The sequence below is a fragment of the Miniopterus natalensis genome, chromosome 8, assembly GCF_054644295.1.
Source record: "Miniopterus natalensis isolate mMinNat1 chromosome 8, mMinNat1.hap1, whole genome shotgun sequence".
NCBI lineage: Eukaryota > Metazoa > Chordata > Mammalia > Chiroptera > Miniopteridae > Miniopterus > Miniopterus natalensis.
The window spans coordinates 75181555-75198979 of NC_142088.1; the positions used below are offsets into that span (position 1 = coordinate 75181555).

A 17425-nucleotide genomic window follows, 5' to 3' on the forward strand; every position below is an offset into this window, starting at 1 on the left:
CACTATCATAGTTTTTCCCATTTACTCATTTTGGTCTTTCTTTCCTAATTAATCATAAAGTCCTTGAGATAAGACACTAAGGCCAGTCTTCCCCAAACCCAGCACAGTGGCTGGCATGTAACAAGTTAACAAATACAGGTTCCCTGAGGGCAGGGACCACAGCCTTTCTTCACGGTGTTGCTAATACCTAAAAGAGGATCTGCACTTTGCTCTGGAACACAGTGAAATTACTTGGCATCAGATCCTTTTGAGTCTTGCTTTTGAGCTTTGTTAGATGAGACCAAAGCAGAATTTAGTCTGGTGCTAATTTTGCCCTACTATTGCAGAAATACCTTTCTAGATGCTCCATCCAATACTTGGTTTTCCACTCTGACTGGTGTAAATAAAAACTATTCCCAGCCCTTTCTGAGCTCTGAGTATTTTGCCTCCTGCAATAGTGATGCAATTCTCCATGTGGCTTCTGGCAGTTTCCTTACACACTTGTGTTAATCATATTTAACTGATAACTTATACTCTCCAATTCATCTAAGATGCTATGAATATTCAGAGCTCACTCTGTGCAACTCTCTATTCCAGTGCTTTGCCCTGTGCATTCTCCAGGCTCCACGTGGACTCATTATTACAGCAGTCCTTTAATATTTCTTGCAATGCTTCTATTTCTACTTCTAATTACAGCAGTCCCTTTAACATTTCCTGCAATCCTGGTTTGGTGGCGATAAACTCCTTTAGCCCTTTTTTGTCTGGGAAGCTCTTTATTTCACCATCTATTTTGAATGATAGCCTTGCAGGATAGAGTAGTCTTGGTATCAGATCCTTGTTTTGCATTACCTTGAATACTTCATGCCATTCCCTTATGGCCTGTAGAGTTTCTAATGAGAAGTCAGCTGACAGCCTTATGGGAGCTCCTTTGTAGGTAACAGGTTGCTTTACTCTTGCTGCCTTTAATATTGTCTCTTTGCCTTGAATTCTTGGCATTTTAATTATGATGTGTCTCAGCATAGGCCTCTTTGGATTCTTCTTGCTTGGTATTCTCTATGCCTCCTGAACTTATGTGACTTTTTCCTTTACCAGGTTAGGGAAGTTTTCTGCCATTATTTCTTCAAACAGGTTCTCTAACCCTTGCTTACTTTCGACCTCTTCTGGCACTCCTATGATGCGAATATTGTTATGTTTCATGTTGTCCCACAGCTCCCTTAAACTGTCCTGTTTTTAATTGTTTTTTCTTTTTGGATCTCTGATTGAGTGATTTTTTTCTACCCTGTCTTCTAATCCACTGATCCAATCCTCAGCTTCCTCTAATCTGCGGTTTATTCTTTCCAATGTATTCTTTATTTCTGTTATATCATTCAACTCTATATCTGATAGACTGCTTATCTCCATTTCATTTAGCTCTTTTTCTGGAGACTTCTCTTGTTCTTTCATTCGGGACTTGTTTTTTGTCTCCCCATTTTGGTTGCCTATTTGGGTTTGTGTCTATGTATTAGGTAGGCCTGCTAGGGCTCTCAGTCTTTTTGGATGGTCTCTGGGGCAGGCCAATGTCAGACACTGTTTGTGACTGGCCTTGAGTACCCTCTTTGGAGCTATTAACAACCCACAGCTTGAGGTCCCCTTGGTTGGGGCCAGGTGCCTTTGGACAGAACCAAGATGCACACCAAAGTCTGTTTTTCCAAGGCCCAGGTCCAGAAGCAGATCAGGCAAAGACTCAAAGCACTCTGAGGTCTGCCTCTGCCTGCAGGCTGATTAATCTGATTCTCTTAATGAGCTTCAGGCTGTAGAAACTCCACCAGGTAAGATAAGAGGTATTCCAGCAGGGTGGGGCAATTCCTTCCCCCTCAGACAAAAGCTCCTTGGAAGGTAAATGTCTGCCTCTGCAATACGGGGGAATGGCTTGGCACAGGAATATAGTGGGGTGCCCTCTGAGCTCTATCTCCAGAGCCCACAACCTTAGATTCTCCTCACAGTGGTCCAGTCCACTCTGCCCTCCCTCTGCTGGAGCCCAAGGTGAGTGGCTGCACACAAAACTTTGTGCATTGGGTCCTTAAGAGGGTGCCTGAATTTCCAGCCATCTCTCCCTAGCAAACAAAAACCTGGCTGCTTTTCACAGCCAGATGTTGTGTGGGCACCTTTCTCAGTTCTGGTACTCTTTGCTAGGAAGCCCAGCCTGGGGATTAGGTCCCAGATTCCTCATTGGAAACCTCCCAAAACTGAGATATCCCTCCAGACCTTTAGCTGCTGCCTGTGGGGGCCCAGCCAGCACTCTTGCCTCCGCACTCCCTACCAGTCTCTATGTGGTCTCCAGTTTTCCTACTTGGTTATGAGGGTGCTCTCTAGTTTGTCTTCAATTGCAGTTGATTATTCAGGATAGTTTACAACTATATTTTAGTTGCAACTCCAGTTTGGTCCTGAGAGAGTGTTAGTATAGCTTCCACTTAGTCTGCCGCCATCTTTAATCTCCCCAGATCCTTTACTTTTTTTGTTAAATATGACATGAACAGTTGAAACCTTCTTTATGTCCTTCCTTAATCCCACTACCCTTCCCTTCCTAGAGTTAACCACTAACTACTATTAAGTTAGCACTCTCTCTTTGTTGTTATACTCTCATTCAATAAGTCACAGCCACAGAAAACAGAGTATTATTTTGTGTTTTAAATTTATAGAGTAAAGTTTAACTAAAGAACCTAGAGGACACTGTGTGCTACAAACAAAAGAGCATCACCTCCACACTGTGTTGGAAGGAATAGGCCCTTTGTGATAAGGTAAAAATGCACTATGACTTTGCTACTGCAAAATTAACCCATTCCTTTCTAAGATAGAGAGGCATCAAGGAAGTGCTTCTTTTCTTTTTTATTAATATGTTTTTATTGATTTCAGAGAGAGGAAGGGAGAGGGAGAGAGAGATAGAAACATCAATGATGAAAGAGTCACTGATCGGCTGCCTGCAGCCCCGCACTGGGGACTGAGACAGCAACCCGGGCAGATGCCTTGACTAGGAATCAAACTGTGACTTCCTGGTTCATGGGTTGATGCTCAACCACCAAGCCATGCCAGCCAGGCCAGGGAAGTGCTTCTTTACAGAATAATGCCAGGAATCACACAGTAAGAAAAAAAAATCCCAATTTTACAACAGCAATGATGCATCAATAGCTGCTAAAATTATTGGAAACAAGATATGCAAATAGTCCTTACATTTATCACTCCATACACTACTCATTAATTAGAAAGATACTTTTACCACAGAGAAATCTGGTGAACAGTGTCTTAACCAAGTGCTTTCCACTATATAACCAATAATGGGACACAGTGATATACAGTGCCTCCTGATGTGATTCAGCGAGGAGGAACCACACACATCAGGGGTCAGCAAACTATTTCTGTAATGGCTGCTAGTAAATAATTGGGCTTTGTGAGCCACACAGTCACAACCACATAACTCTGCCGGTAAAGACCACAGAAGCACACATCATGTGTGAATACATGGGTGTGGGTGTGTTTATAAACCTTATTTATAAAAACAGGAGGCAGGTCCAATCAGACTACAGGTCGTAGCTTCTCGACCTGCAAATTATATAGTAATTCTCCTGAAGATGTTTAACCTGAATCGAATCATGAGAAAGCGATCAGACAAATCCAGATTGTGGGACATACTATAAAACTCTGACCTAGATGTTTCTTTTTTAAAAAAATCAATATGAGAAAAAATAAGGTGGGGAACTATTGCAGATTAAAGGAGACTAAATGACATGATTTGCCATGAAAAGACTTAGAGAAACCTTAAATACATGTTTCTACCTGAAAGAAGTCAGTCTGAAAAGGCTACATACTGAATGATTCCAATTATATGATATTCTGAAAAAAAGCAAAACTATAGAGATGGTAAAAAGCTCAGTGGTTGCCAGGAGCTTGGTAGGGAGGATGAGTGGGTGAAGCACAGGGGATTTTAGAGCACAGAAACAACTGCAATGGTGGCTACATGGCATTATTCATTTGTCAAAACATATAGAACTTTACAGCACCGAATGAGCCTTAATGTATGCAAAGTAAAAAGCAAAAAAACATTTAGCAGGTCAGGAGACCCCAGGAAAGAATGCAGATGGTGACAAAAGAATCTAGCTGTATTATAAATACATGAAACAACCTTACTGGAGGGAATGGAAGAAAAGATGTTGACCTAAATAACTTTGGCAATAAATAGGTTTTGTAAGATTAAGGCCAAAGGAACTGCCCCAAAACTCTGTACTCTAGTTAATATCAAGTTGCTTCCCACAGGTTCCAGATGAACAATTCTGATACTGCTATAATGTACAAGAAATTAAACAATTAAGTAAATGGATGGGAGATGATGGGAGCCAGGTTTCTCACTGAGTGAGAATGTGCAGATAAGCAAGGGAGGAAACTAGAATGATCCATGTGATAATGGATTAGAGTTGGAAACATCAGTAAGAACTCATGTTTAACATATAGGTACAGGTGGCAACATGAGAATATTTATAGGTATGTCTAGATACACAGATTGATAGGTTGATATATTTATTTTCTCTGTCAGCTAAGAAAGCCTAAAAGAAACGACACCCCTGTAGCAATGAGCACACCTGGCACCCAGATCTTAGTTTCTAATACCAGTCTCCAATAAAAGAAACCAAGACTCCTTGGAGGAATGGCTGGTTCTAGGACTGAGACAGGAAATATACAAGGTGAGCCTGGAGCATCTTATAGTGCCAGAAAATATAAAAGTACTCAAAACATACACACACACACACACACACACACACACACACACACACGTCAAAGAGGCACAGAAGCCAACTGAGTTTCCAATGACGAAAGCTAGAACAAGTTGAGCAACAAAATAAATAAAATCTTCCATGCAGAAGAATTCCAAATAAATTATGTAAGTATTCCACTCATAACTCTCTGTTCCTTAACTGTGGACTACACACAGTGACTTCTTTCCAAAGAGTATAGCATAGGTTCTCGTCCAAGACAGTGGCATATGTACACCCTAAATTCACCTCCTCTCATGGATACAACAAATTCACAGGTACATATGTAATAATTTTACTCTGAAAAGGACCTGAAAGCCAGGCAGACAACGCCTCCAGAACAAAAGATAAAAGAGACATTATCAAGACAGGTAGGACAGGCAGAGACACAGTCTCACCAGGGACCCCACCCCAGCCACAGTGTCCCATAGCCAGGAGAGATGCAAAAAATTATGGAACTCTTCCTTGAGGAGTGAAGAGTTTGTGCCTCACATCAGGCACCCCAACCCTTGGATCTGGCACCAGAAAGATAAACCCCCAAATATCTGGTTTTGAAAATCAAAAGAGATTAAGTTCAGGGGAATCACAGAACTGTAAGGAAGGGAGAAGCTGCTCCAAAAGATCTCAGGTGGAGACCCACTGCCCGGTGATCAAGTACAAAATCAGCAGTTTAAAAAGCACCTAGACCATAAGTGAGAGGCCCACTTACTAAACTTAGAGCAGCTGCAGGAGAAGGAGGACCCTGCTGGGTCTTTTGCCAGGGATGGAAGCGCTGGTAGATACCATTTTTGCAATCTCATTCTAACTTGCTGGTGATGAAGCTGGTGGGCACCATTTTGGTGCTCTCCTATTAGCTTGCTAGCACCAATGGGTATGGTCTGCCCACCCTGAATCACAACTGAGCTGGGGGAGTGGCCCACGCCCCAACCACCCTGCATAGCAGTCACACCAAAACTAGGCCAGGAAAGCACTGAGCCCCACCCACCTCTCACACCAGCCACCCTATAACCAAGCCAGGCAAACACTCTGTGCCCGACCCTTTCTGCAAACCAGTCACACTGCAATCGAAACAGGTGAGTTCCCCCAACCCTTCCCACCATGCACAGCATCTTTGCCACAATTGACTATTCGAAGACACTGCACCCACCACAGCCTCACCATAGCCATTGCCCCAACACAGACAGTGGACCCACACAGCCCACACTAGGGACACCCTTTGAACGCCGGCTCTGGTAGCCAGAAAACACTGTGCTTCTGTGCCCCACAAATCATTTCTTTCACAAGACCATTCCCTCAGGACCTAGCTGGGTAGCTCAGTTGGTTAGCACACCATCCTTCAATCCCCAGTCAGGGCACATACAAGAATCAACCAATGAATACATAAATAAGTGGAAAAATGCATCAGTGTTTCTCTTGCTCTCTCTCTCTCTTTCTCTCTCTCTCTCCCCCTCTCCCTTCTTTTCTCTCTAAAACCAATCAGTAAAGCCTAGCTGGTGTTGCTCACTTGTTGAGTGTCAACCCATGAACCTGGAGGTCACGGTTCAATTCCTGGTCAAGGCACAAACCTGGGTTGTGGGCTCGATCCCCAGTTGGGGGCGTGCAGGAGGAAGCAGATGATGTTGTTTCTATCTCTCTATCCCTCTCTCTTCCACTCTCTCTAAAATCAATAAAAACATTTAAAAATAATAAAATTAAATCAATCAATAAAAATTTAATTAATTCATTAATTTTTAAAAAGACCATTCCCTCAGGACTGGGAAATGTAGCAGATTAGCCTAATACATATAGACAAACCGAAAGAGTGAGACATAATGAGAAGATAAAGGAATATGTTCCAAAACAAAGAAAAAACAAATCCCCAGGAAAAGACCTTTGTGAAATGAAGACAAGCACCCTCTCTGATAAAGAGTTCAAAGTAATGGTCATAAAGATGCTCACTGAAGTCAGGAGAAAAATGAATGAGCACAGTGAGAACTTCAACAGAGAGACAGAAAATATAAAAAAAGTACTAAACAGAAGTTATAACTGCACTAAAAAAATATGCTAGAGGGGTTCACCAGAAGACTGGAGGAAGTAGATGTATGAATCAGTGAGCTAGAAGACAAAACAATGGCACAATAAGACAGAACAGATAAAGAAAAGAAGAATTTTAAAAAGTGAGGGTTCCCTAAGGGACCTCTGGGACAACATCAAGTGGACAAAAAAAGGCATTATATAACGATAGAAAGGTCAATCCAACAAGAGGATATAATATTCATAAATATCTACATACCCAACATACATAAAGTAAATATTAAAAAACCTAAAAGACCCTGGCCAGTGTGGCTTGGTTGGTTGGGCGCTGTCCCATGCACCAAAGGGTTGCTGGTTCAATTCCAAGTCAGGGCACATGCCTGGGTTGTGGGCTCCATTCCCAGTAGGGGGCACACAGGAGACAGCCAATCGATGTTCTACTCTCACATCGATGTTTTTCTCTCTCTCTCCCTTCCTCTCTCTCCAAAAATCAATTAAAAAAAAAAAGATACTTAAAGGGAGAAACTGAAAGCAATACAATGATAGTAGGAAACTTTAACACCCCATTCAGAGCAATGGATAGATCATCCCAACAGAAAATCTACAGGGAAACATTTGCCGTAAATAACACTTAAGTCCAGATTGACTTAATAGATATTTACAGAACATGCCATCTAAAAGCAGTAGAATATACATTAGTCTCAAGCGTCCATGGAACATTCTCCAGGACAGAAAAATGTTAGGCCACAAAGCAAGTCTCAATAAATTCAAGATGACTAAAATCAAATCAAGCACCTTTTCCAAACACAGTGGTATAAAACTAGAAATCAGTTATAAGAAAACCTTAAAAACCACAAAAATGTGGATAAACAACATGCTACTGAACAACCAATGGGTCACTGAAGAAATCAAGATGGAATTCAAAAAATATCTGGAGGCAAATGAAAACAGAAATACGGCATACCAAAATCTATGCGATACAGTATAAGAGGGAAGTTCACAGCGATACAGCCTACTTCAAAAAATAAGAAAAATCTCAAATAAATCATCTACCTTGAAGAACATGCAAAGCCAAAGTCAGGGGAAGAAAGGAAATAATAAAGATCAGAGTGGAAATAAATACAACAGAGTCTAAAAGGACAATAGAAAAGATCAATGAAACTAAGGGCTGGTTCTATGAAAGATAAACAAAATTGATAAAACTTTACCTAGATTAACCAATTAAAAAAGGGAAAGGTCTCAAAAAAATAAAATCAGAAATGAAAAAGAATTTACAACTAATACCACAGAAATACAAAGGATTATAAAATACTACTATGAACAATTATATGCCAATAAATTGGACAACCTAGAAGAAGTGGATAAATTCCTAAAAACATGCACTCTTCTAAGACTGAATCATGAAGAAAAAGAAAACCTGAATAGACATATTACTAGTAAAAAGATTGAATCAGTAATCAAATCCTCCTAGCAAACAAAAGTCTAGGACCAGACAGCTTCAGTGGTGAGTTCTTCTAAACATTCAAAGAAGAATTAAGCCCCATCTATCTCCAACTCTTCCTAAAAAAATTGAAGAAGGTGTTAGTGCATGCAAATCCAGGGAAAGGCCCTGAGACAAAATTACCTAAGTGGTAGGCAGGGAAAGACAAAAAAAATAAGTTGGCCACTCCAGTTTGGTAATTAACAGAATTTATTAAGGGAAATTTACATATAAGGTATGTCTTGACAGCTGCAGGATGAAATGGATCCCTGCACCACTTGGCAGGTACCAAATAATTAATTAGGGTAAAGGGAGAAGAAAATAGTCATGAGTACTACTACATGAATACTATCAGGTATGGGAAGGAAACTGCATGCTTGACCAGGTCAGGACAACAACCTGTTCCAGGAGCCAGCACGGAGCAGGAGGCAAGGGAGGGTTGCTGATTTCCTGATTTATGTCAAAATGAACATCAAGTACAATCAGACAGTCTCTAAGCTGGGGGTGGTGGTGCAGAAAGCAACCTCCATTCTGGCCTGGGTCCAGTTTGGGGGACAGACAGCAGTCATGTCATGGAACAGCACCTCCTCCACAGAAGGAATACTCCCAAACAATTATAAGAGTTCAGCATTACCCTGATAACAAAACCAAACAAGAACATCACACACACACACAAAAACAACTACAGGCCAATATTTTTGATAAACACAGATGCAAAAATTCTCAACAAAATATTAGCAAAAATGAATTCACCAATATATTGAAAGGATCATACAGTGACAGTCAAGTGGAATTTATTTCATAAATGCAAGGATGGTTCAACATCTGCAAATCAACATGATATATCACATTAACAGAATGAAGGATAAAAACCATTATGATCATCTCAATAGAAGCAGAAAAAGCATTTGATAAAATTCAACATCCATTTAAGTTAAAACTTTCAACAAAGTAGGCACAGAGGAAACATACCTCAATACAATAAAGGCCACAAATGACAAAAACCACAGCTAACATCATACTCAATGGTGAAAAGCTGAAAGTTTTTTCTCTAAAATCAGAAACAAGACAAGGATGCTACTTTTCACCACTTTTGTTCAACATAGTATTGGAAGTCCTAGCCACAACAATTAGGCAAGTAAAAGAAATAAAAGGCACCCTGGCTGGTGTAGCTTAGATGGTTAGGTGTGATCCCATGCACCAAAAGGTTGCTGGTTTGATTCCCAGTGAGGGCACATGCCCGGAATACAGGCTCAATCCCTGGTAGGGGGCGTGCAGGAGGCAACTGATCAATGTTTTGCTCTCACTTCAATGTTTCTCTCTCTCTCTCCCCCTCTCCCTTCTTCTCTCTCTAGAAATCAATCAATAAAAATACATTAAAAAAAAAAGAAATAAAAGGCATCCAAATCAGTAAGAAATAAGAAAAACTATCTTTAGAAAACCGTAAAGATGCCATCAAAAAACTGCTAGAACTAATAAACAAATTCAGTAAAGTTTCAGAATACATAAACCTGTGGTGTTTCTGTATACTAATAACAAAATATCAGAAAGAAAAATTGATAAAACAAACCCAATTACAATTCCATCAAAAAGAATAAAATACCTAGGAATAAATTTAACAAAGGAGGTGAAAGATCTATATACTGAACAATATAAAATACTGATGAAAGAAATTAAAGATACAAATAAATGGAAAGATAGTCCAGGCTCATGAATTGAAAAAATTAATATTGTTAAAATGTCCATACTACCCAAAGAAATCTACAGATTCAATGCAATCCCTACCAAAATTTCAATAGCATATTTCATAGAACTAGAACAAATAATCCTAGAATTTGTACAGAACCACAGAAGATCGAGAATAGCCAAAGCAATCTTGAGAAAGAACAAAGCTGGGGGTATCACACTCCTAATTTTAAACTATACTACAAAGCTATAATAATCAAAACGTATGGTCCTAGCTGGTTTGGCTCAGTGGTTAGAGTGTCAGCATTCAGACTGAAGTATCTGGGTTCAATTCTGGTCAAGGGCATATACCTTAGTTGCAGGCTTGAACCCCAGCCCCAGTCAGGGCATGTGTGGGAGGGAACCAATTGATGTGTGTGTCTCTCACACTTGACATTTCTCATTCTCTCTCTCTCTCTCCCTTCTACTCTCTTGGAAAAGCAATGGGAAAAATATCATCAGGTAAGCATTTAAAAACACACACACACACCAAAAAAACCTAGTATGGTATTAAAACCAAAACAGACCAATGAAACAGAATTGAGAGCCCAGAAATAAACCCATATATACATGGACAATTACCAAATGGTAAAAGAGCCAAGAACATACAATGGAGAAAGGGCAATCTTGTCAATAAATGGTGTTGGGAAAACTGGATAGCCAAATGCAAAAAAATGAAACTAGACCACTATCTTAAATCATACACAAACATTAACTCAAAATGGATTAAAGACTAAAATGTAAGACCTGAAACCTAAAATTCCTCGAAGAAAACATAGGTAGAAAGCTCCCTGACATCAGTCTTAGTGATGTGTTTGTGGATCTGGCTCCAAAAGCAAGGAAAACAAAAGCAAAAATAAACAAATGGGACTACAAAAAACAAAAGCTTCTGCAGAGCAATGGAAACCATCATCAAAATGAAAAGGCAACCTAATGAATGAAGATATTTGCAAATCATATATCCAGTAAAGTGTTAAAATCCAAAATATAAAAGAACTCATACAACTCAACAACCTGATTTAAAAAGTGAGCAGAGGATCTAAATAAATATTTTTCCAAAGAAGACATACAGATGGCCAACAGGCACATGAAAAGGTGTTTAACATCACTAATTATTAGGGAAATGCAAACCAAAACCACAATGAGATATGACCTCACACTTGCTAGAATGGCTATTATAAAAAAGAAAAGACATAGCCAGTGTTGGAGAGGATGTGGAGAAAGGGGAACCCTTGTACACTGTCGGTGGAATTGTAAATTGGTGCAGCCACTATGGAAAACAATATGGAGATTCCTAAAATAATTAAGAATATAAAACTACCATATGATCCAGCTATTCCATTTCTGGGTATTTATCCAAAGAATACAAAAACACTAATTAAAAAAGAAATATGTGCCCTATGTTCACTGTAGCATTATTTTCAATAGCTAAGATATGGATACAACCTAAGTGCCCACTGATGGATGAATGAATAAAGAATGTGGTTCATATACACAGCAGAATATTATTCAGCCATAAAAAGAATAAAATATTTCCATTTACAACAACGTGGGTGGGCCTTGAGGGTATAATGCTAAGTGAAATAAGTCAGAAAGAGAAAGACAAATACCATATGGTTTCGCTCACATGTAGAATCTTAAAAAAAAAAAAAAAAAAAAAAAAGAGTACAGTGTGAAAAGGGAGACAAAAAAGAGTAGCGAAACCAAACACTACTTTGACCACGTGACCAAGGTTAACATCAACAATCATAAACCATGTAGAAAGTATGTACTCTTGCTATGATGTGATAAAAGTGACACTTTATCTTTGTTTATCTTCCTCTCAAAAGTCCATAATCCAGTTGAATCCTCAGGCAAATTCCAATAGAGGGGCATCCTACAACAGGCCTGACCAGTACACCTCAAAACTGTCAAAGTTATCAAACAGAGAAAATCTGAGAAATCATCACAGCCAGAGCAGCATAAGGGGACATGACAACTAAATGTAACATGGTATCCTAGAAGTGATCCTGGAACAGAAAAAAAGACATTAGGTAAAAACTAAGGCTATCCGAATAAACTATGGAATTTAGTGAATAATGCATCGATATTGGTTCTTTAATTACAACAAAAGCAGCATACTAATATAAGATATTAATAACAGAGAAAACTGGAGAGAAGCATTAGATATGAAGAAATACATAAAACAAAAAGATACAAAGAAAAATTTCCTGACCATTACAGTATTCGCCCAACAGAACAGACTGCTTTACAAAGTGACTGATCTCCAGGAGTAGCAGCGTATAAAGGAGGAGCTGTGAACTAGAAGGCTGGACAAAATCTCCACAGCTCGCTTCTCTTTCATAGGTGAAATGACTTAACATTCAGAAGCAAGATCTGAAGTATTATTAAGTATTGAAATGCTTCCAAATTAAAGAACTGACATCTAAAACTATCTAGATAATTAGTTTGAATACTATTCTGAGTCTGGAAAAAAACTACATAAGGTAATATATAAGGTACCTCTCTGATCAAAATATCTGGTTAACAGCCATTCCCCGTGTTTTAATGGCATGATGTGGTACAGTGATGCTCAATGGAGCATGGATGGAATTAACCAAAGTTTCTTGGCTGAGGGAGAAATACAATCATGGCAGGTAACAAGGTTAAGCGATGGACAGCAAAAAGTGACTATAAGAAAATAATAGGCCCACCCAGCATGGCTCAGTGGTTGAGCATCAACCTAGGATCCAGGAGATTGCAGTTCAATTCCCGGTCAGGGCACATGCCTGGGTTGTGGGCTCAGTCCCCAGGGGGGTGGCGTGCAAGAGGCAGCTGATCAATGACTCTCTTTCATCATTGATGTTTCTGTCTCTCTTCCCTTCTCCCTTCCTCTCTCTGAAATTAATAAAAAATATTTTTTAAAAAAGAAAAGAATAGTTAGAAAGGCAAGAAGGTATCTAAAATAACCCCAAAGGATCATTCATCACAGTGACCACTGTGTCTGTGGCAAAATTCCCCATGCCACAATGTAAAACCACCCTTCTAGCTTTCAGAGTTCAAATACTAGAGCTAGGTGAACTAAACTGAAGGCCCCCTGACACCGGGTGAATCCACCTGCTTCAAGGATCCTACGTAAGCGAGCAAGGCAGTACGGGAGAATAATGGGTACATGTTTCAGGGTCGGTGCTGTGTGGTAAAACCGCAGGCGTGCTGCAGCCCTGCCTTGATTAGCCATGCATATCAGGCAAGTTTCTTTTCTTTTTTTTAAATATGTTTTTATTGATTTCAGAGCATGAAAATAAATAATGATAATTAAGAATTATAATCCCTTCAATAAAGTAAGAACCCAGGACTCCACAGTGATATAAACAACTGATTAAGTAAATGAGGTGGGGTGGGGCAGAAAGCTCTTCCTTACTGTACAAAAGAACTAATGCAGGTAAGAGGAATGCTGGGATAAAAAAAAATCACCATTTACCAGCCATCATCACAATAACTGATTCAGGCAAGAATCATTAAAGAATGCTAACCTACAGGACAAAATTTTGAAAAATAACAGAACATTCACATACGTAGTCTCAGAATATACCACCACAACTTAACTTTAAAATGTACAGAGCAGAAACCTGGCAGGCACCAAACTGAGGGACATTCTATAGAGTAACTGGCCTGTACCATTCGAACTTGCCAATATGATGAAATACCATAAACGGCTGCAGATTAAAGAAATCAATGTCAGGTTAAAGGGATTGAATGTAACATCACCGTGGACTTTTCTTTTGTTACAGATTTTATTGGAACAATTAAAATCTCAGTAAGATCTGTAAATTATGCAAGAGCATTTTTTCAACGTTAAGTTCCTGATTTTCATCACTGTACTGTCATTATGCAAGAGAATTCCTTGTTTTTAGGAAATAAACACTGATATGTTTAGAGACAAAAGGCAACATACTTGCAAGTGATTCAGAAAGAAAAAATGGGAGGGGTGGTAAGGAGAGTAAGAGAAAACCAGAAGAAAAAAGGAAGGGAAGAAACAGATGCAGTGACACGCTGGCACTTGGAAGCCTGTGTGAAGAGCGCTCAGGAATCCTGTCCTCTTCTTACAGCATTTCTATGTCTGAAATTACGCCAAAGTAGAAAAAAGCTGGATATAAAGTGATCCATCTGTCAAAACTACTCATTGAACAGCACGCTAAGATCTGTACATTACGCCACCTACAAATTACACTTCAGTTAAAATAATTAAAGCTTATTCTAGATGTTTTATCAAATATTGATGATTGGAACACTTCAACAATTAAAAACAGAAGTTAGAAACCCATCAAGGACCTATTGAAATAGAGACTAACTTCATGCCCATTGCTTTGGAGCTTGCGTTTCTGTGATCGCAGTGACCAACTCTCATCTCATAGCCTCCTGGCTGTAGAAACAGGCCTGCCGCCTTCCTGCCACGCTCCCGGGAGGCCTTTGTGCTCTCAGCCAGGTAACACAATGAGCTATACTACACTCCCTTATTAATCAACCTCCAGATGCATAAGCCTGTTACAAGCAAACCTAGACCTTAAATCTTTTTAATTTAAAGAGAGAGAGAGAAGCCACATATGATGGTAATACTCCCTGAAAAGGGTACACATTGCTAATGAGCCCTGGGGTGACGCCTCTGCTCCTGTTCAAGGCCCAGAACAGGCCAGCCTGTCCAGCACCAGCCTTACCACCTACATTAATACCTTTCGAAGTATTTTTTAAAAGATTACTAGCAGTGCCCAGCCGTTGTGGCTCAGTGGTTAAGCATCAACCCATGAACCTGGAGGTCACAGTTAAATTCTAGTCAGGGCGCAAGCCCGGGTTTGGGGCTCCACCCCCAGTATGGGGTGTGCAGGAGGCAGCCGATCAATGACTCTCTCATCACTGATGTTTCTCTCTCTCCCTCTCCCTTCCTCTCTCTGAAATCAATAAAAACATTTTTTTTAAAAAAAGATTACTAGCAGTGTAATAGTCAACTATTTTTTTCAAAGTACTAATAAAACAAAATGAGTAAGATGTCTCATACCTTGCTTCAGAAATACTATAAATTCCTTTACAGTTTGGTCCAAATTAACTCCATGATATACCACAGGTTTGAAATTTCGATGCTCAAAGGAACGAATGAGGCGAACTGTGATGGTCACTTCTTTGGAAGCCATGGGAAGAAATTCCTGTGGCAAGGGACACGAGGATAACATCAGCTCACAATTATGGCTTGCATTTCTGCCATCAGCTCTCTGGCACCCAGACACTCCCAAACGGTCTGGCAGAGGCCCCAAACCAAGATTGATTTGGGGTACAAACAAGGGCCTCAAGGTTACTCCCTCCTACCCACTGTCACCTGAACAGCTTTGTCACAGTCGCTGATGTTCTGACTGGCAGAAAACTGACGGCACAGAAGATGAACACAAGTGATATGGTGAGGGGGTCATGTATGGGGACAAGTCACGGTTGCCCAAGACAGATATGTGGCATACACACAACTGCCTTGGATTTGCTATGCCAGTGGTCTCCTCACTTGGCCCTGAGATGAAGTATGTTTATATCAGAGTCAACTATCAATAGGTCATGTTCTAATTTCACAAATGCTGCCAGATTTCAGTGTTGATTTAATTATATGCCAGAGTATTAACAATCTTTCATACTGTTGCTTAATGTGAGTGTTTATTTCATCCTAAAACTATGTACTAGGGCCATGTGCCGGGTGTTAAGGTTATCTCACTTGATTCTATCACCAAATCACAAATTATTACACTCATTTTAAGGATGACAGAGCAGACTCAGAGAGATTGTACAAACTTCATAAAGTCATAAAGCTGATAAACAAAAAAGCCAGGATTCAAGCATCAGTTTAATTCCGAAGTCCGTGCTCTCTCCAATATACTACCAGAAAATCACCCTCAACTATTTTCTCAAAAAAATCTGCAAAGATGCCAATGCTTTAAGATACAATTACAGTATATTTCTATCTAGTACTTCATGCTACTTTTAACTTTACATACAACTTTCAGCCATAATATACAAGTCCTAAGAAAAAATTACCTATAATACTAATAAACATAAGAAAAGATGTCCAATCTCACTAGTAAATCAGAGGAATTCAAAATAACAATGAGATATATCACTCATCAAACTGACAGAAAGTCTGACAGTACACAGTGTTGGCAAGGACACAGAACAATGAGAATTTAATCAGTGAAGGGGGGCATCCAAAGGGGTGCTACTTTAGATGATTGGCAATACTTAGTATAGCTGAAGATACACATACCTTTCAATCTAACAATTTCATTTACAGGCAGGTACCCCACAGAATCTCGCACCTAGTGCACATGGAGAACTGCAAAAGAACATTCACAGCAACATTAATTGTTAATTGCAAAACTGGAAGCAAATGTCCATCAAGAGAAGAACAGATAAGTAAATTATGGATAGTACAAGCAATACAAATGAATGGACTAGAACTATATACATCGAAATAGGTGAATCTCAAAAATACTACGGTGAATGAAAAAATGCTAGTCAAAGAATCAGAGTATACCACCATTTATACAAAGTTCAAAAACATAGCTTTTATTATGTTTAAAAGATAATTAGTTGTTACCCTTGAGGCAAAAGAAGGGTTATACAATTAGAGAGGAAATATGCCCTTCGATTATTTTGGTAGCAATTTATGTCCTGAGTAGACATTAGGTATATGGATACTATGTTATATTTTATGCCTTTTAGTGTATCTGAAATATTTCATAAAAGATAGCATCAAGTCACAATAACTTGGCCTAGAAAGTCTCTCTGAATCATAGAATGCTTATACAAATATTTTACTAGGTTTGAGAGAATATACAGCATATTACATATGGAAATTAAAGTTTAAGCTGTTTTAATACATAAAATAATTTGTAATTTAATTAGCATACTGTTTATAATTAAATGTATGGTTCCAAAGGAACTGGAAATAATATTTTCCCTCTAAAATAAGGTACAGATTCACCTTCTAATCTTGTTTAGTGAGTTTAAATTAACAAATCTTTTGATATCCCAATATTAACTACTATGCTATTTGTCATTAAATCTGGTTTACAATGCTCCCCAAAATCCTGATCCTAGAATCTACCACATAACAGCAGTTCAGCAAACATCCACAAAAGTACAATTTAAAATAGACTGATGTACTTAATAAAGAATACTTCTTGAGAAAGGATATTATAAAAGACTTCTGTATTTCAGAAGCAGTGTTAACAGGTTTGTTAAAATTATGACCACTTCTTCCCCCTCTTACCTAGCCCCCCAAACAACAGACACCCTCCAAAACACACCCATGCAGGCTTAGAAAGTCCTAGAATGCAGCCCCTGTCCCCGACGTTAAAGCTAGACAGATGTAGCTTAAATATCAACTCTACCTCTTAGCAGCAACACACACTTGGATCTCACATAGTAGGATCTC

At 39.2% G+C, this 17425-nt stretch overlaps 1 protein-coding gene across 3 annotated transcripts in view; it reads right to left on the reverse strand.

Annotated features, from left to right (window-relative positions):
• The window catches only part of C8H2orf76 (chromosome 8 C2orf76 homolog), a 49557-nt gene that overhangs the window by 15798 nt on the left and 16334 nt on the right, over window positions 1-17425 (reverse strand). For 2 of the 3 annotated variants that reach the window (XM_087819903.1, XM_087819902.1), the window contains exons 3-4: window positions 16253-16321; window positions 15011-15155 (exon numbers count right to left, since the gene is read on the reverse strand). In XM_087819903.1, coding sequence (XP_087676029.1) covers window positions 15011-15143 — 133 coding nt within the window. In that variant the 5' untranslated portion in view covers window positions 15144-15155; window positions 16253-16321. Of the gene's footprint in view, window positions 1-15010; window positions 15156-16252; window positions 16322-17425 lie in introns of those variants that run through there. The other variant, XM_016209814.2, reaches the window with a different exon arrangement.